Source organism: Salvia splendens, chromosome 11, assembly GCF_004379255.2.
Source record: "Salvia splendens isolate huo1 chromosome 11, SspV2, whole genome shotgun sequence".
In the NCBI taxonomy this organism is placed as follows: Eukaryota; Viridiplantae; Streptophyta; class Magnoliopsida; order Lamiales; family Lamiaceae; genus Salvia; species Salvia splendens.
In genome coordinates this window covers 31217337-31236968 of record NC_056042.1, presented here as the reverse complement: position 1 = coordinate 31236968, position 19632 = coordinate 31217337, and the positions used below count along the sequence as shown (strand labels likewise).

At 34.9% G+C, this 19632-nt stretch overlaps 3 protein-coding genes across 3 annotated transcripts; all 3 read left to right on the top strand.

Annotated features, from left to right (window-relative positions):
* The first annotated feature begins 1404 nt into the window (after window positions 1–1404).
* LOC121754129 lies at window positions 1405–4315 on the top strand. The gene is made up of 6 exons (XM_042149475.1): window positions 1405–1748; window positions 2412–2647; window positions 2736–2994; window positions 3362–3541; window positions 3613–3768; window positions 3861–4315. Exons 1-6 carry the CDS (start codon window positions 1719–1721, stop codon window positions 4032–4034), a joined length of 1035 nt encoding a protein of 344 aa, XP_042005409.1. The 5' UTR covers window positions 1405–1718; the 3' UTR covers window positions 4035–4315.
* A 6386-nt stretch (window positions 4316–10701) lies between these two features.
* On the top strand, window positions 10702–14662 carry LOC121755520 (polyadenylate-binding protein RBP47-like). The gene is made up of 6 exons (XM_042150821.1): window positions 10702–11189; window positions 12311–12821; window positions 13032–13117; window positions 13197–13327; window positions 13874–13970; window positions 14363–14662. Exons 1-6 carry the CDS (start codon window positions 10857–10859, stop codon window positions 14501–14503), a joined length of 1299 nt encoding a protein of 432 aa, XP_042006755.1. The 5' UTR covers window positions 10702–10856; the 3' UTR covers window positions 14504–14662.
* Window positions 14663–15398: 736 nt separating this feature from the next.
* On the top strand, window positions 15399–17784 carry LOC121755519 (serine carboxypeptidase 1-like). The gene is made up of 7 exons (XM_042150820.1): window positions 15399–15896; window positions 15995–16102; window positions 16191–16462; window positions 16537–16776; window positions 16892–17013; window positions 17116–17205; window positions 17321–17784. The coding sequence occupies exons 1-7, from the start codon at window positions 15542–15544 to the stop codon at window positions 17568–17570; spliced, it is 1437 nt and encodes a 478-aa protein (XP_042006754.1). The 5' UTR covers window positions 15399–15541; the 3' UTR covers window positions 17571–17784.
* Window positions 17785–19632: the final 1848 nt, after the last annotated feature.

Here is a 19632-nt window from a genome sequence, read left to right as displayed (position 1 = left end):
AATATTTGAACATGATAAATTTAATACTCCATATAAACAATTCATACATCTAATACAAATAAGCTCACCTACCTGTATTCTGGTCTTGCGTTCCCATTTCCAATATTTAATTGGGGCCAGAATTTTCAACATTATTGGATAGAGACACTTTTAATTTCGAAATACAATATCCAAAATACTGATATAACAATATAAAGTTTTGTTTATTTCCCTTTAAAAGGTCGTGTGCGAGAACATGAATTTAGGTACTAAGTAAGATAACGAATCGTATATCATCACTATATAAATATTCAATTGAGCAAATATCCTATTAGTTGAATTGAAATATACAGATTTCGCTTTGATTTTGTATTTTACATGATTTTTTTTAATTCTAAATGCGTTTTTTACATTGTTTATGTGGCTCGCCGGCCGCAGGAATCGAAATACTACTTTGTTAATTCCGCAATAGAGAATTCCAGTTGTATAAACAAAGTATTTTCAAACTCAAATAAAAAATAGCTTTAGGCACGTATATAAATGATTTTTAATCCGAATCATTAAATTTAGATTAATTTTTCAATAGTGCTCGAAATTTCGATTCTTTTATAAACTTTATGAAATTAAAGAAGGTTAGTACTACTAATTAAGGTTATAGGGTCCACTATAACGCCGGCGCGGCTATAGCCCCGGCGGGGGGCGACGACGGGGCAGCCTATACTGGGTGGGACGTCCGCCCCGCGGCGGACGAAAAAAACGGGGCGGACGGTCGATCGGCGAAACCGGGGCGGGGCTATCTATAGTGGGGCGGCGGTCGGCGCGCCGGCCGCCCCCTTGAATTTTATTTTTTTTAATAATTTTCGATATTTTTTTGAGAGATGAAGGGAGGAGGAAGAAGGAATAAGGAAGAAGGAATTTTTTTTAATACACGTTTTTTGTTATAATTGATTATAATTGGTTATAAAATTTTAGGGCTATTGAAAGTGTCCATCATAGTGGCGGAAATGAATTTTTGGACTGTGGACAAAAAAATTAGAGCTGTAGACAAAAAGGGGCAGGACTACTGGAGAGTCCGCCTTATACTTATACTGGACACTCTAACAATCCAATCGACGTCCGATTAAACAATGTTTAGTACTCCCTCCGTCATGGACTACTTGCACTTATTTCCTTTCTGGGCGTCCCAAGTTATTTGCACTCTTTCCATTTTTAGTAAAAATTATCACCTACAGCCGCAATTGTTGACTTTGCTATACACTCATTCCTTAATCTCTGTGCCGAAAAGGAAACGTGTGAGTAGTCCGGGACGGAGGGAGTAGTAATTATCGATTGACAATGATTAAATACCAACATAATGATTGATAGAAATTCAAAGCGAGTCGCACGACGTCGTTTCAAGGTTATTTTACCATATTAAACCACGAAAGAGAAATAGTATACAGAGAGTGTGTGTGTGTGTCAGTGCGCAAATCAGATTGAAAATCAATCTCTAATCCATGAGATTAATATAGAAAGAAGAGCCTGACAACGGTCATTCATCATATTGGTCTTCACCGCAATAAAAGATCAATGTTTTCGTGTTTATTTTTCCTCGGTGGATAGATATCTATCTGTCTATACACGTATTGTTGCATTTGCATGCAATTTTTTTTCTCACTTGAAAAACGATGGAAACAGTGAAGAGGAAAAGAGTAAAGCAGCCGTGAATCTGAGCTCTCCATTTTGGGCATTAAACAGAAATGGAGGACGATCTCTGTTTCTGGGCAAAGGCACTTCTTCTTCTTCTTCTTCTGCAAAATTGATTTCTTATAGATTTGTGAATGACAGACCATGCCCTAACACTAATAGTGTGTGGTTTTGTGTATAAATATATTCTTTTTAATTGTTTTTTTTAATAAAAAATCATTCTTGATGTCAGGATTTTGAAAGTTCAGTGAATTTCTACAGTAATTGTTAATGGAAGCTCGTGATTATGTTTTTTTAGTTATCTGTGTAAAGGGCATTTCGAGATTTTGTTTAAATTAGTGAACTTTATCGTGTTTCAGCTGATATTTCTTTCTGTTAATTTGAATTTCATGCCTTTTGATTTTACTTTTTTAAAGAAATTAAAATGCCCTTTGTGTTCACCATTCAAATCCTTATTCTACCTAAGGTTTTGTTGCTAATGGCTTCTTCTTTGGAGCTTAATTCAAGATTTTCTGTCATTTACTGGGATTTTCAGAGATTTGTGTGCTGATCTCTCTTTCTGGTAATATGAACATTATGCCTTTAATTTAGAAAATAGAATGCCCGTTTCATTCACCATTTAATCAAAGTTATTATATGTCATATACTGGGAGTTTGAGAGAATTGTTTAATAAATATTTGGGTTTGTGGTGTTGGATCAAAAGGTGCTCCTTTTCTTATTGCTATAATGTTTTCTTGAGTTTCAGGACAGCTTGATTGTGAAACATCCAAAGAAAAATTCTCTGGTATTGAGGATGCTGGTTTTGATGTTTGTGATGGTGTGTGGAGTTTACATATGTTCAGTCTGTCTAAAGCAAATTGGCGGGCACCCAACCGTGCGGTTGTTGAGTTATCCGATGGCTGAGAGAGCTTGTGATGTGGCGGATATCGAGCCTTCTGAGAAGCCCTATGTACATTTCCCCAAACCAGAGAGTTTCAACAGGTTAGACTTTGTGTGCAGCTGCACTGTCTCTGATAATTGGATTTGAATTGCTGCTGAATTCGCTGATTGTTGTTTGGTTGATAATTAGGGAAGAATGTGCATGTAATCCCGTACGTTACTTTGCAATATTGTCCACACAGAGGTCTGGCAGTGGATGGTTTGAGACGTTGTTGAACAGTCATATGAACATTAGCTCCAACGGGGAGATTTTCTCGGTTAAAGTTCGAAGAAGTAACATATCCACAATTGTGGAAACATTGGATAAGATTTATAATCTAGATTGGTTCACAAGTGCTTCGAAAAATGAGTGCACAGCTGCAGTTGGATTGAAATGGATGCTTAACCAGGTGAACTCCTGATCTTGTGAAATAAAATGGTAGCAATGTCTTGATTTGCTTCTTTGTATATGTTGAAATCGATTTGTTTACACACCACCTTGCTGCAGTAATGATTTTTTTCGTTTATTTTAGCCTGAGTTTCTTGTGCTATTTGGTGGGATGCAATATGATTCGTCTTCTCTCGAAGCTGTTTTGTGACTAGCCAACCTAGAAATTAACAATGGGAACTCATCTAACTATGTGCAGCTGATTACAACAGAGTAATCAAGAAAAAATAAAGATTGAATTCCTTTAAGTAATGAGTTTAAGTGAATTCTTAGTTTTAAAAAGCAACATCTTCAATTCTAGATGATATTCTTATGCTATCTCGTTGCAGGGATTAATGCAACATCATGAAGAAATAGTGGAATACTTCAACGCTAAAGGAGTTTCAGCAATTTTTCTTTTCAGAAGGAATCTGCTGCGTCGTATGATTTCCATCCTAGCAAATTCTTTCGACCAGAACGCCAAGCTACTAAACGGGACTCACAAATCTCATGTGCACTCAACCCATGACGTCCGTTCCTCTTTCTCCCTCTCTCTTTTTCTACTTAATGCAGGTCATAACAGAGTATATAACTGCTGCAGGCTAAGATACTTGCCAGTTACAAGCCAGTTGTTAATGCAAGTTTGCTTATACCGAACTTGAGGCAAGTGGAAGATCTCGTTAACAAATCCATGGAATATTTCAAGAGCACCCGCCATATTATCCTCTACTACGAGGACATAATAAACAATCGAACAGTAAGAGACACATCGAAAAAAATTTCAATTTCAACAAAATCTATGTTGCATTTCTATCTTCAAGATCAAGTTGTTATCTCCTTTTAACGCAGAAATTAGTCGACGTTCAGAATTTTCTGAGGGTTCCTCTTCGAGACCTGAGTAGCAGACAGGTGAAGATACACAAAGGATCGCTGTCTTCACAGGTCGAGAACTGGGGAGACATCGAGAAGGCGCTTGAGGGAACGCATTATCAAAGTTATTTACATGAAGATTACAAGTTGTAGGAATCTGGATCATGCTGCTGCTGTATATATAGAAAATTTAGGGTTACCTTATTTATTCATTAATTCTTTCAACAGTATAAGCCAACAGGCAGTTGTTGCTCCAGTTGTAATTTTGATGACAGAGTTTTACAAGACACTTTATGAATGTGTGTGTGTCTATGTGTGTGTGTTTATTTTTATTTTTGGTAAGCAAGGTGGAATATTGTTTCAAACGTCCAAGACTAATTTTCACCACTCTGCAATAGTTTGGGAGCACATTTTTTTAAAGAACATTTTGGGTATTTATTGTTCGTGATCTCATAAACTTACGTGTGAGTACTTTTTATTACACTTTATGAGTAAAAATATCAAAAAAATATCATAATAAAAACTCACAATACTACCTCCGTCCCTACAAAATAAAAAAATTTCTAAACTTTTTATTTTGTGAAGTATGACCCCACAATCTACTAGCACAATCTTTACTAGTATTTTTCTTTTCTATCTCTCTTACTCTACCAATTTTCTATTATTCTCTTTTACTTTACTAAATGTGCATTAAAACTCGTGTCATTTCAAAAAATTTGGTTCGAATATGTCTTTTCACTATGAAGCAATTTCAATGTTTTGGCCAGTTACTTTTTTGTTTACAACTCCATTTGTAAGACGTTATCCCTCAACCTAATAGGTCGGGGTTCGAGTCACAACGGGGGTAAATGAGAAACCATTATTGATCCTCTTTAATGGAAAAAAAACATTTTGGCTAGTTGTTCTACCATTCAAGGTGTCTACAAATCAGCATGGATAATAGTAATTGGATTTGGCAATCAAACCTAAAGCACCTTAGAATCTTTGGATCAGTTATTTCACCTATCACAATACACGAAAAATAATCACTAAGTCTACCAATAATTACTCTTGATTTAATAACAACAAAAATGAACATTTACTCCACGGTGTCATTCAAAGTGGAGTATATAACATGTTCATTAAGTCAATAAAAAATTATATTGCCTTTTTTCCGATGTGAATTGTCTCAATATATATAAGTGGCTTGGGGCAAATATATTTAAAATTTTACATAAAACATCAGCAAAAGTTTAATGAAACTAACCATGAAACACAACTTTCATAATATATGTGCACATTTTATATAAACAACAATAACGAGATAAACTATTATTTCTTATTTGGCTACAACAATAGTTATAGTAATAAATTAATAATAATAATAATAATAATCCGATTTAAATAATAAATATTCGCTACAACTATTTTACATCATTTTAACTCTCTTAATACTTACTCATACCTAAAAAATACTACTAGCATGACATAAATAATGAGACGGAAGAAATATTAGAAGCAGCCGCTATGAACCTTCAACCCCTCGTATTATCGTAACATGTATAATACATTAGGTACAAATTAAATCCTGAAAATCTGATAATCTTAATTATTGGCCTATGAAGAGCTTCCAATAAAATAAATTAAGTATTGCCTCTGCAAATCTCAAATATTTCAAAACTAAATTTATAAAAATGAATTCTCCCTAATTTGAAAAAGTCACTTCCGACCATGTGATGATTTTCATACGAGAAAAGTCTTAGTACATTTCAAATATGGACGACGGTATTACAGAATCAAAATTGCACTGCACGTATCCAACGGCACACAATGCTATTCCGGTTCTCCACTTTGTCTCATACTTTAATTTTGTGGAGTATTTCACATTAATAATTGTGAGTTTGTGAAATAGTAATTAATATGAGTTGAAACATTAATGCTTATAAATTAAAATGGAGAGTCGTCACTTTACTTACCTCATTATAGCCATATGTCGAATTGTACTAGTAAAAAACTATATTCCATTCTTGTTGAAAAATCACCAAGTCAAATTGTATTGTCGGTGGGCTCCCCACCAAATTTTATTGTATATATTGAGTTGTTGGTTCACGTACAAATATAATCTTATTGATAAACAAGGTTGGATAACGATTTCAAAATTAAAACAAAAAATCGAAAAGAGAGGAAAATTAACGAGGTATGTATTGATCTTTTCTGTATTAATCATTTTATTTCTTTCAAACCAATCAATGTATATGTATTTAATTATTTAAATGAGATGAATGAGCTATGTTACTAAACCTCAATAAAGTAACACCATAAAGACAAATGATTCCATCTAAGTAACCTCTCACCAAATGTTGGAATATTTGAAAGTTCTGTGTCAAGCACCTAACTCTAGTCCAACTATGTAAACCATCCAACTTTGTTGACCAAAACTGTAGCACCCCCCCCCCCCACCCCACCCCCTAAACCCCAACAAAATTTAGAACATTTTGACCAACTAAACATGGAATATGGTGGGGGCCACAAAGATTTCTTCGTATTGACCAAGTGCAAGTCTACCTTACTACAGTTTTCCATCCAATCTTAATCACTTCATATATAGGCGTGTTTGGATTGGGTGCCTTAAAATTTCTGACAATTTCATGTTTGGAAAATGGTAGGATAGGGTGTGTTAAATTGTTAATCTTTTAAATTGATAACTCATCTAACTTATCAACACACATTATTAAATATGTCAATATGGTGACATTAAAATATCAACACATAATCTCAACACAGTACATTGAAGTTCAACAAAATTATGTATTGATATTTTAATGTCATCGTGTTGATATTTTTAATACACTGCGTTGATTAATTAGCAGAGTCAACAATTTAAAAGGTTAGCAATTGATTACATCCTTGATAGGACAAGATTCAACATGCGTTCAAAGTTAAATTTGAGAAAGAGCGACCAAGTTTTTTTTTCGATGGATATACAAAAATGCTTAAAGCTAGGGGATAATTGGTGGACAGAGTCAGTCCACCAAGAATTGTGACTATACTCCCATAGTCCCATGCCTTGAAAAGGTTCTTTCTTTTATTCATGTAACATTAACAAATTTCTTATATTATGTGGAAATTGCTTTGCAAAAGACCATATTATCACAATAAAAGCATTAGAAAATTGTTATCTCGAAATTTTAAACTCAATATTTTCGAATATATACCCCTTATTAAAATAGATAAATGGTCTATTTAGATAAAGACAATCCATATAATAACAAAGTCGATTCAATCCAAGCCCCCTAGCTCTGGTTGAGGAGGGTGGCAAGGATACCTGTGGGCCTAAACAAGGCTTGTTGCCTTGGGGCTTTGCAAGCTTACGGGCCTGGACCCGTCTGAGGGTGGACAACTTACGGGCCTGGACCCGTCTGGGGAGGCTAGTTCGTGCGGCCACGAGGGGCTGGGGGAGGCTAATTCGCTTGCCAGTGTATCTCGAACTCGAAAAAAAAAACAAAGTTGATTCAATATATAAAACATAGTATAAACAAACTAACAAATAACAAAAGACAACAACAATATACAAAATGTAGACCACATATATAATATATCTAAACAACAAACCACAATAAGCATCAAAATATCCTCAAAGCTTAAACTAAACAATCGATAGGGGTCTGATAACCCAAAAAAACACAAAATCCATTAGAAAAACAATAATTAAATCAAAGCTCTAATGAAAAAAAAACACAAAATCCATGAGAAAAACAATAATTAAATCAAGCTCTAAATGCATCCGTCGACCATTTAAATGTGTCATAAATTAGCAACAGGCTTCTACGAAGCAATATATATGGAGTACTATCATTTTACGAAAACCTTCATTACAATATAAAATGTGTAACATATCATCAATTTATAAATGTCGGTTTGCATGATTGTATCCCGGGATTAAATTTGCAGTGGGTTTGGTTTATGAGATTCAATCCCACAACTTAATCCTAGATGAATATTCATGGAATAATTAGTCATATCTAACTATCTATGACTAAAATAATTTCACAACTCTATCCTATATTATATTTTGGTACTATTATTTTATTTTGAAAATCGAACACCACCTTAATACATTATTTAGTGGCCTGAGTTTGACCTTCTAAATGAACTTACACTGGTAGTAGTACTATTTTAATGTGATTGAAATCCAAAATGCTTGACTTATTAATAATTAGTCCTTCTTGATTTCAAGAGATATTTTATACATATTATCTGTTAGCCGTAACTAATATATCTTGATTACAAAAGAGAGATAAAAATAAAGCGAGATGATCCAAACAAGTGTGTGTTTAAATTTAGAAATGCAGCCCAAATTTTGGCTTCAAGATTAGATGATCTAATGGTCAATAATTGACAAAAAAATACGGAATGTCATTATTAATCAGTTTTAGATCATATTATAAAATTTGGTTTGATGTCATTTTTAGATCATTTTTGGTCATCCCTTATTAAAATGACCTAAAAATACACTAACAATGACCTACAAAATGTCATACGTATGATTTTGTTCTACATTTCTGTATTTAAATCTGGTTTTTCATAGATCAAAACCCGTAAAATAATTGTATATGTTCCACTAATAAAAATCAATAATCCTTAAATTGGTGTTGTTTTGATTTGAAAAATCGAAATGCATAAACGCCAAGTTAAATATAAATCTGTTTCAAAAAGCGCTGCCCAATGTTGTCATACATATGTTTATATTGTTTTTATTATATGTACATACACAAATTTATAAATAGAAAACTATTTTACGACATACACATTCTAAAGTATAGTTGGTAACTATCCATTTCCTTAAATTATCATCTGTAGTGCCGAGTGTGTGATATTTACATTGCCCATAAAAAGGTCAATAAATCTATATGACATGATAATATCTAGGGTGATTACATATTTATAAATAATTTAATGTTCTATTTTGAAGACTGATAAAAGAAGAAAGGACCAAACTAAATTCTGCGCTGTTTAATTTTTCGCAAATACCTAAAACAAACGATATCTGCAGGGACGGAGTCAGAAACTCTTAATACGAGGGACAAAAATATACATAAAAATAATCTAAAAATTTAAGAAGGGATAATTAGTGGAAGATTAATATAAAAAATTATATAGCAAGTTAAACATATATAAATGTAGTTATATATGAGCAGGGGCATTTGCCCAATCTAGTATTAAACTAGATCTATCCATGGACATCTGTATTGGTTTTTATTAGTGGATATTATGATAGGAAAATATCTTAATATAGAAATGCAGTCCAAATCATGATCTAAAATTAGGTGATCTGATTGTCAATAATTAACTAAAAATATGGAAGGTTATTATAATCAGGTTTAGTCAGTTATAAATCTAGGTTTGATGTCATTTTTAGGTCATTTTAGGTTATCCTTTATTAAAATGACCTTAAAAACAATAACAATAACCTAAAAATGCACTTTCTTATGCTTTTGTTTTGCGTTTTTATATTAAAATCTAGTTTTTATATATCATAACTCCGATTTAATTTAAATAAAAAATGAATTAAAATATGAATGCTCAGCCCTCTAGCTTCAGTGATTGTGCAAAATAAACTTGTTACTTTCTATATCACTTAATTACAAAAATCTCTTTATTTTTCATTTTCACATACATGTTTTCTAACATGATTAATAAAAATTAACAAAGATTTTTTTATTTTCTATTAAGCACGCTTTTCATACAAATTTTGCTAAATAAACTTGTTACTTCTGCTTATCATTTTATTTTATTTGTTCATAAAAAATAGTGCTTTTAACACCTGCACCCTAATTAATTTATTTTCAAATTAATCATTAGTCATGATTGTTCACTTTGTAATACTACTGTATATTTTTGCATTTAAGAAAACATTCAAATAATTGTTATACTCCTAAACTAAGTTTTTATGAACTTTGATGATATTCAATGTGTAAATATGTTAATATAATATCTATAGTTTACTATTACAGTGAATATATGGAAAAAAATATACTACTCCTACTACTATTGTAGTTTATTTTATATTACGATGCTTATTCGTAAAGAAGAGTATCGTTAAAAGTGGTTATGACAATACAATTGTCATTTTTCGACGATGTCGGCTCTTTTGACTTTTACGTTCTATTTCGAATTTTCCTACCACTAAGCTTTAGGTCCCTCAATATTGACACAATTGTCATTTTTCGACTTTTCCTACCACTAAGCTTTAGGTCCCTCATTAATAATGGTTATAACGATACAATTGTCATTTTTCGACGATGTCGGCTCTTTTGACTTTTAAAGACTATCCTACCACTAAACTTTAGATCCCACAATATCGAAATCTAACATTATAATTGCATTGACTCGATAATGATTCTCCATTTATCTATAATTATAAAAAATTTGGAATTATTGAATGCGAGGAGCGCATTAAAATTCAAGTATTTTCTCTTAATGATAAATTGATAAGCAATACTACGATAAAGAGGAAATTCTATGTGCGAGGAATCCCACAAATCTGGTGTGCCAGTAGAGCTTTACCCTAAAACTAGATTTTGATATATCCAAACAGCATCTTCCAGCCGTCAATTCAGATCCAGTCGATCTTAGCTGTTCTCCCCCAAATCAAATCCAGCCGTTAGATCTAAACCACGACGCGGGTCCCACCTCCATCACCGCGTATCTGCTGGGCCCACCCGTAGCTGCTCTCCCCAATCAACGGCTACCATCCATCACCACTCCCCACCAACGGCTGAGATTCCGTATCGTCAAATACAATGCCACACGCTGAATTCAATCCACCCTAGATCCCTCACACACTTTTATCTATCTCGCCAGCCTACTTCGCAAACCCCTCTCTCTCTCTCTCTCCAATACCTGGTTTCTTCAACCAGGTAAGGTAACCTAATCTCTTGCGGAGGAGTTGATTTGAACTCGAGCGGAGAGGTGAATTTTTGCTGCGGAGCTAATATGAACGGCGGGGATATGAACCAGAGCCAGAACAACAATCAGCAGCAGCAGCAGCAGATGCAACAGCACCAGCAGTGGATGGCGATGCAGCAGTACCAGCAGCAGTGGATGGCGATGCAGTATCCGGCTATGGCGATGCAGCAGCACATGATGTACAATCAACATTACGTCCCGTACTACCACCCGCAGCAGCAGCCGCAGCCGACGCAGGGGCAGAAGCACGGCAATCAGATTCAGAACGGCGCCGAGGATAATAAAACGATCTGGATTGGAGATCTCCAGCCGTGGATGGACGAAAGTTATATCCAGTCGTGCTTTTCTCAATCTGGAGAGGTAATGAAAGTTTTAATGGTATTACTTATTCGATGGATGTGATTGATGTATGCTTAAAGTAGCAGTTATGTTGATATAATTATACAGTACGTTTTTGTTGGATTCCTTTAGCGAAGCTTATTGATTGCGTTTGAGAATTGAGAGATGAAACCCTTTGCAGTTGTATTAGCTTGCCTCACGTGAAAACTGTGTCTGTGACAAATTAGAAACAGAAAAAAAAGGTTAAAATAAGCTGAAAGAAAACTCAATGCTAGACTGAAGGCTTTTTTGAGTTCATTGAGAACGCAAGTTTCAAAAACTTTGGTCCTTCATAGTGCACTGTGTATTGTACAGGCTAACAGTTATTGCCTTATTGGGGAAAGAGAGGAATGTGGTTTTCTTTTGTACTTAAGACTACGACTTAGATTTTGGTTGTACAGACTAATACTACTACTTGTAGTTTTTTTAGCGTATGATATCTGATGGAAATAAATATTGCAGATGTATTTTATGACCATGTCCGATGTCAATCGGTTTTTTTACTTGTGTTTCAACAACATTAGTCCATTAATTATGAAATTAATCATTAAAATTGACTTAAATAGAAGATACTATGTAATAGAAGATAGAAAATTTTTTGTTGTCCTGCATTACAATGTCCCCTCTTCTTGACTTGGTTCTGTCTGGCCGACGGAGTGACAGTATATGTAACATACATATACTAATGCTTCAACAACATTAGTCCATTAATCTTACTAAGGTTTTGAAAAGGTGTCTGCTAATTAGTTGGAATTTAACTTGCAATGAAGAATCACCAATGCATTATATTACAATGGATCCACATGGTAACTGGTGTGTTGCCTTCTCGGAATGCTTACTTGCACAAACTGATCGAACTTGAATTTTATTTAGTAGATTTGATGTGTCCCTTGATAGGTATTATCTGATACCCATCGACGTAACCCAGTTCTTTCCCTGAGGATTGATGTCGTTATAGCTCTATGTGAAGACCTAAGCTAACGATGTGAATGCATGGCGATCCATAAGATGATCATTTCCTCTCATGATCCTCCTGAAATGTATTTGAGTACAAGATTTTAATTTGCTCTTTATATTAATAACTTCTTTTATCAAACATGCAGGTTGTCTCAGTCAAGATAATCCGCAATAAGCAGACAGGTCACTCTGAGAGATATGGATTCATTGAGTTCAATTCGCATGAAGCAGCAGAGAAAGTTCTGCAGAGTCTCAATGGGACCACCATGCTGAATACCGAGCAACCATTTCGCTTAAACTGGGCAGCCTTTAGCACTGGTGATAGGCGACCTAATACTGGTGGTAATGGTGGTGATGTTGGTTCTGATCTATCAATATTCGTCGGAGATTTGGCTTCTGATGTTACTGATGCAATGTTGACCGACACATTTGCTAGTAGATATCCATCTGTAAAAGGCGCTAAAGTTGTGGCTGATGCAAATAGTGGCCGTTCAAAAGGTTATGGGTTTGTCAGGTTTGGAGATGAAAATGAAAAGACCAGGGCCATGAATGAAATGAATGGTGTTTATGTTTCTAGCAGACCTATGCGAATTGGTGTTGCAACCCCTAAAAAGACTTCACCACAACAACAACAACAACAGCAATATTCTTCTCAAGGTGCGACTTACGTATTTATGTTAGATTTATCTACTGTCCATTTGGTATCCACAAGTATATTACTGTAGCGGAAGATTCCCAATTTAGTTCAACTGGTATATCGATTTCTATGAACAGGACATCTCTCTTGGTGCAGAATAAATTTTCGCATGTTCTATAGGAGTTTTGTAGTCTTATCCACTAACATTTTTATTCACTTTCTTGATTCAGCTGTCGTATTGTCTGGTGGTGGTGGTGGATATGCAAATGGTGTTGTCCCTCAAGGTCAGCCTGAGAACGACTCATCTAACACAACAGTAAGTCCTGGACCTCTTGTGGGAGTCACTTGACTAATGCTAAGTTATTGCATGATTATATTGCTCATGCTTCTTGTAGATATTTGTGGGAGGACTTGACTCTGATGTAACTGATGAGGAGCTGAGACAATCTTTTACTCCATTTGGAGAGGTTCTCTCTGTGAAAATACCAGCTGGAAAGGGATGTGGATTTGTTCAATACGCAAACAGGTCAGATCTGATGTTTCTTTTGGTAGTAACCTGGTAGACTGTATGAAAATATCCGCCCTTGCCAAAAGAATGGATGAAAAGTTGCATAAAATATGTTTGGTTAAATAAAAGATTTATGGTTTGGTAATTAAGTATTGGTCCGCACAATTACTGGTTACTAGATGGAGGTGCTTATCCCAATCTGCTACTTGTAGATGATGTCAGTTTTGATTTTGAAACTGAAGTTGGACAGGCTTTTCCATCTGTTTTATTTTTTTCGACTTTTTAATATGTTTGTCTTATTTATGGAAGGATGGCGTGTACTGGTGAATTATACTTTTATTAAGACTAATTATGTATGTGTACTTAATATTCGTTTAACTGATTGTGGATTCAATAGGTAGTTGTATTTCCTATCTATTGCCATTTATTACTAGTCCTATCTATATGCATGAAAGTATAATTTTTGATTGTCTGGTCAGTGTTGCGATAATTCAAGTTGCTTCGTCTAAGTTCGAGATTTGGTTTGCATAACCATGGGATGACACTCAATTGTCTCTTTGACAGGAGCAATGCAGAGGATGCTATTGTGAGACTAAATGGGATGACTATTGGCAGGCAGACAGTTCGTCTTTCATGGGGTCGAACTATGGGTAACAAGCAGGTAAGTCTTTCACCTTCAAGTCTTGCTGTGTGATTGGAGTAGTCCTGGTATATTCCCGCTTCGCATTGCTCCTTGAGAGAGAGTGGAATCTTGTCAATGACAAAATACAGTAAGTTTGTCGAACCAAATCAGTAACTGAAAACTGTTTACTAAGTATAAGCAAAAACTGAACTTAATCAGTACCTGAAAATTATTTCTACTAATAGGCATGCTATTGCTGCAATCTAGAATTCCATTTTTTTTCATATGAGGGTCTGATGCTTTTGAAATGTAGAACCAATTCTTACAGTGAATGATACCACAGAGACAACCCTGCTTGTATATGTGTTGGTCAATCCTCGTTCTCGGCCCATGAAACTATCTGATTAAACTTTCTTTGTTCTCTTTGGCAGTCAAGGACGGATGCTAATGGTCAGTGGAACGGGGCTTATTACGGGAGGCAAGGTTACAACGGTTACGGATATGCTGCAGCCAGCCCTTCATATGGGCCGCCTTCAAATGGTCACGGAAATCTCCAGCAGCCGGTCAGCTAAAACCAGCTCTGCTGTGTATCTTAGAGCTCTTATTTATGAGGGAAAAATGTATCCAAACCCAGATGATGTCTGGGAAAGAAGAATTTTGTAGCTGGATTATATACCGCGTGAGACTTGCCTACTTTTTTTTGAACTTAAGATTGAGATTTTTACTTATAATGACTCTAGTTTTTTACCTGCTCATGATTGATTCTTTGAGAAACTATAAAATGATGAACAGAAAATTGTTGTAATATTATTGTGCACTAGTTAGGAATGGCTCATAAATTAAAGACTACTTTGATATATCGATGGTATTGAAATTGCCCAGTTTATTTACTACTCCATGATTCTAAGTAGTTAATGTATAATTGATATTCCTTTCATGTATAATTAAAAATAGCGTTGTTTTAGTGATCCGTCTAATTTGTCATGAACTCAAAATTCATGTATTTAAATTTTAAAAAAAGTTCGAGAAAAAACTAGAAAAATGTTTGAAGTTTGAAGACAAACTGCATTCTTCTATCAAATGACATCATTTTAATGACCAATAGAAAAAATCAGAATTGATGTTTGAGTTTAGTATAAATGATTGGAGATGGCCTAAATGACGGATAGATGAAGTAGTAACTGACATGCAAAACTATAACCAACAACATGGTTTTTCATTGCACTTGATGTTAAAATGGGTATGATGGTAACTTACAAATACATCATAGTATTGGTAGTCATTATCAATTGCTGTAATACTTTTCAAGAATGTTGCGTGACTAAAATTGTGTCGTGTAATAAGCTGGAGCAAGTGAAGAAAACAATAGCTATGAGCTGTTGGAAAACGAATTAGGCATCTGCCGGCGCCGCTCATTATTTATCTTGGTTGAATACTCTTTCTAAGACAAATGAAACAAATTAAACTAGCCACAATGTTTGCATCGCCTCAATCACAGTCTTCTTCAATCCTCCCAAAGTCCACTTCAATATTTCTTGCTATATAAGTGTCACAAACATGTCTCCACATTCATCACTAAACAAAGTGTCTTTTCTTTCCAAATAGTAGAAATGAAAGGTGGAGTAATTATCTTTCTCATTTCTGTTGTGAGCCTCCTTGCCTCTGTGCAATGCAAGAACCGCGATCCTCTTAGGGAGCTGTTGAAAAGCCACAAGAAGAGGAGGTCGGAAACATATGAAGTAGTTGAGGATGCTTCGACTGAGTACTCACCGGCCTACATGTTGCCTCAAGACGGCCTAAAAGAGGAAGACAAGATCACGGGGCTGCCTGGCCAGCCTCAGGTGAGCTTCCCTCAGTATTCTGGATACGTCACTGTTGATCCTACAGCTGGACGCGCTCTTTTCTATTGGCTCACCGAGGCTGATGACTCCTCCAACAAGCCACTTGTGTTGTGGCTCAATGGAGGTTCGTTAAATTCTCGTTTTGCATGCACGTAAACTAGAAATTCGACTTCCAAATACACCAATTTTTTATTGTTTGAAATGTCTACATGTCTTAAACAGGACCAGGGTGTTCCTCGATAGGAAATGGCGCGATGACAGAGCTTGGGCCGTTCCGTGTGAACTCAGACGGAAAGACGCTGTGGTACAATAACAAGGCTTGGAATACTGGTGAGGCCTAATTTGGTAATATTGTTGTAAGTTAGTTATACTATTTGAAAGATGAAATTAGCTATTGAAACTGTTTGGTGTATTATAGTGGCTAATGTCCTGTTTTTGGAGTCTCCTGCTGGTGTTGGATTTTCCTACTCGAACACGACGTCGGACTACGTGACAGGAGACACCAAAACTGCAGCGGATTCCTACACTTTCTTGGTGAACTGGCTTGAGAGGTTCCCGGAATACAAAACTCGCGATTTCTACATAACCGGAGAGAGCTACGCTGGTCACTACGTGCCCCAACTTGCTCAATTGATCCTAAAAAACAACAAAATGACAAATCAAACTGTCATTAATTTGAAAGGAATTGCAGTAAGTTTGTACATGCATGAGCCAAAACAAACTATTGTCTTTCTGCTTAGTTTGATCGATGATGATGTTTCCAGATTGGGAATGCATACATTGACTACATCGACGAGAAGAATGGCTCGTACGACTACTACTGGTCGCATGCTCTCATTTCGGACGAGAGTCACTATGGAATTATCAAATACTGCAACTTCTCGGCTCCTGAAATATCAGACAAATGCGAACAAGCTATGGATCAAGCACATGGTGAAATTGGAAACATATTCGGTTATGACATCTACGCGCCTCTTTGTGGTTCAAACTCTACCGCACCATCGGTATACTACACCTCTCGTATTATTTTTCGGGTTAATTATAGTTTCTAGACCGAACTTTCATCGTTCATGATACTATAATTATCAAATTTGAGAAATTATTTTGCATTGAAAACAGTTGTCTTCATTTGATCCATGCTCGAGTGACTATGTTTTCACGTACCTAAACACGCCTGAAGTGCAACAAGCACTTCACGCGAACATCAGTGGAGCTCTTCCCGGGCCATGGAACGCTTGCAGGTACTGGGATCTAGCGGCTGAAAATGATATCATATGAAAAAAATACATACAATGATTAATACTAGTAGTTACTTATTAGTTAATTGCTTTATCTTAATGTAGTGGTCTCATATCATGGACTGATGAGCCGGAGACAGTTTTACCTGTCATCAAGGAGCTCATGGCTAGCGGCATTAGCGTCTGGATCTACAGGTAACTATTCACTATGTCTTTCGTTTTCAATGTAAGACATAAAGTAATAGTAATTCAAACTAGTACAAGAGAAAGATGTCGACTACTAAACGAGAACTGTTTACAACAATGACAGTGGCGACACAGATGGAGTGGTGCCGGTGACAACAACCAGGTACTCGTTGCCCAAACTAAGCACCACTGTTAAGACTCCGTGGTACCCATGGTACTCTCAGGGCGAGGTTGGAGGATACGCGGTGGGATATGAGAATGTGACATTTGTGACCATAAGAGGAGCTGGGCATTTCGTCCCGAGCTATCAGCCCGAGAGAGCAATCGCCTTCTTCTCGTCCTTCTTGGAGGGGAAGCTGCCTCCCAGCAGCTAAACATGCCATCAAGACAGAGCTAAACACAGAACGATATGTCAAAGACTATCAGTTCGTTCTATCTATCTATCTACCAAAGTTCTACTTATAATAATAGATGTTTTGTGATGAACTTTTAATGTTTGTTCATTGCACAAAACATTAGCCACACTTTATCTAATACCATAATTCTCCTGTCTAGAAAAATGAGAAGAGGAATTAGAAATGTTTGAGTGTCTCATATCTGTGATATAACTATCTCTAATTATAGATTATAGTGTCACCCATAATATCTAGAAAATGCAATATTGTAGAAACTATATTAAAGGCTGATATGACCAAGTCTTTTGTGCAATAATCTATAATTGAAGTTGCATTACTAGAAGAAGCTCATTAGTAATTATTCATAGGAATCCTAACAAAATGGTGTAGCCGAATGAAAGAATTGCCAGAAGCATAATGATTGACTAAAATCTACCAAATATTTTTGGATTGAAGATGTTCATATAACTATCTATATAGTGAACCTATGTCCTACAAAGGAAGCATTGAATCTGTCTCCATTTAAAGTTTGAGAAAAACCATATTATCGACAACTTGAAGATTTTCGGTAGCATTGCATATTCTCATATCTCTACTCTAAATAGAGATAAATTTGATGAGAAATTGATAATTGGCAGTTGTGAAAGTCAAAAAGGGTATCGTCTTTACAATCCGATCACCTAATTAATCAAACGAAGTCATTTTGATGTGTTAACTTATCATTACAACACTAATTTTGTTATGTCATCCTTAAATTTTATCACAACTCTGGATTCTGAGGATCAACCTTAGATATGTACTCCTGTTGTGATGTCATAAATATGTAATCATTTTTGCATTCATATTATGAAAGAATATTCTCCCTTCTTTATCCTTAGAGTTCCAAAGAATATTATAATTATTATATTATTAATTTATTATTATTATTATTTGTCTATTTTTATGTGGAAAACGCCGTATATACATTTTGCCACTTCTTGTAATATATATGTGGATCAGTGTCAATTTACTATATAGTAAGTCAGTTTCTTGACTTTTATTTAATTATAGAGTAAGTTGAGGCGTTGAAAGTGCAAGAGAGCTCAATTAATTTATGCTACCTTTTTAGAACATGTGATTATCAAGTGTTAAATCACGTAATCCCCTAAAATTGACTTAGAGTTGCTCCTACTTAATTATTTGAAGTCGAATTCAGTTGATCAAAAGAAAACCGCAGCAGCAATGCCAAAAATATTAGTATTTCTAGAACGTTAATTTATTTGATCACAAGGTCCACTAATACATCATACATGCCTACGACGTATTTTTATACATAACTTAAATATTGAAAAAAATGTTCGGTCTCATGGTTGGTTGGTTGTCTTCACATGAGTTTTATTATAGAAAATGTTAGAAGTTTTCAAATCAATATTTATTCTTGTATACTTATACCCTAATTGTAAACTTAGTGTTGAACAACAAATGATCTCTTCAACCATAGTGATGAACATCAAATGATCTCAGAAAAGATCAATTCCAAAATCCAGATATATAAACTATACATACTCTCTCCATACCACGTTACTTAAGACACTTGCTTTTGCACTCATTTTTAGAAAATGATAATAAATAATTAAAATGGAGAAATCATAAAATAAGAGTTATCTTACTTTATTTTTTTTAATATTTTTTCCAATTTTGTTTGTTTTATACTTTCAGATTAATAGAATCCACTCGCAAAAACTTGTGAGATAGATGTATTAATTGCACAAGTTTACCACAAGCCTAAACCCTAACCACATAATAAAAATTCATTTATTTAGAATTTAAAAAGTTCGAGAAAAAACCAGATATATGTTTAAAGTTTATGGATTTAAAGACAAAATGCGTTCTTCTATCAAACAACGGCGTTTAATTTGGCGAATACCTAATTTAGGGGTGATATTAGAATAACTAAAAATTCATGTATTTAAATATTTTTAAAATATTGGAAGAATACTAGAAAATGTTTAAAGTCCATATATTAATGGGTAAATAACTTTTTTTTTTGAAAACGCGATGG

Excerpts from the sequence above, each read along its gene's own strand:
- LOC121755519 (XM_042150820.1), top strand. The coding sequence starts at position 15,542 with ATGAAAGGTGGAGTAATTATCTTTCTCATTTCTGTTGTGAGCCTCCTT. Across the intron at positions 15,897-15,994 it reads TGTGTTGTGGCTCAATGGAG|GACCAGGGTGTTCCTCGATA; the intron begins GTTCGTTAAATT and ends TGTCTTAAACAG. Across the intron at positions 17,206-17,320 it reads ATTAGCGTCTGGATCTACAG|TGGCGACACAGATGGAGTGG; the intron begins GTAACTATTCAC and ends CAACAATGACAG.
- LOC121754129 (XM_042149475.1), top strand. The coding sequence starts at position 1,719 with ATGGAGGACGATCTCTGTTTCTGGGCAAAG. Across the intron at positions 1,749-2,411 it reads ATCTCTGTTTCTGGGCAAAG|GACAGCTTGATTGTGAAACA; the intron begins GCACTTCTTCTT and ends CTTGAGTTTCAG. Across the intron at positions 2,995-3,361 it reads TGAAATGGATGCTTAACCAG|GGATTAATGCAACATCATGA; the intron begins GTGAACTCCTGA and ends ATCTCGTTGCAG.
- LOC121755520 (XM_042150821.1), top strand. The coding sequence starts at position 10,857 with ATGAACGGCGGGGATATGAACCAGAGCCAGAACAACAATCAGCAGCAG. Across the intron at positions 12,822-13,031 it reads ACAGCAATATTCTTCTCAAG|CTGTCGTATTGTCTGGTGGT; the intron begins GTGCGACTTACG and ends TTCTTGATTCAG. Across the intron at positions 13,118-13,196 it reads ACGACTCATCTAACACAACA|ATATTTGTGGGAGGACTTGA; the intron begins GTAAGTCCTGGA and ends TGCTTCTTGTAG.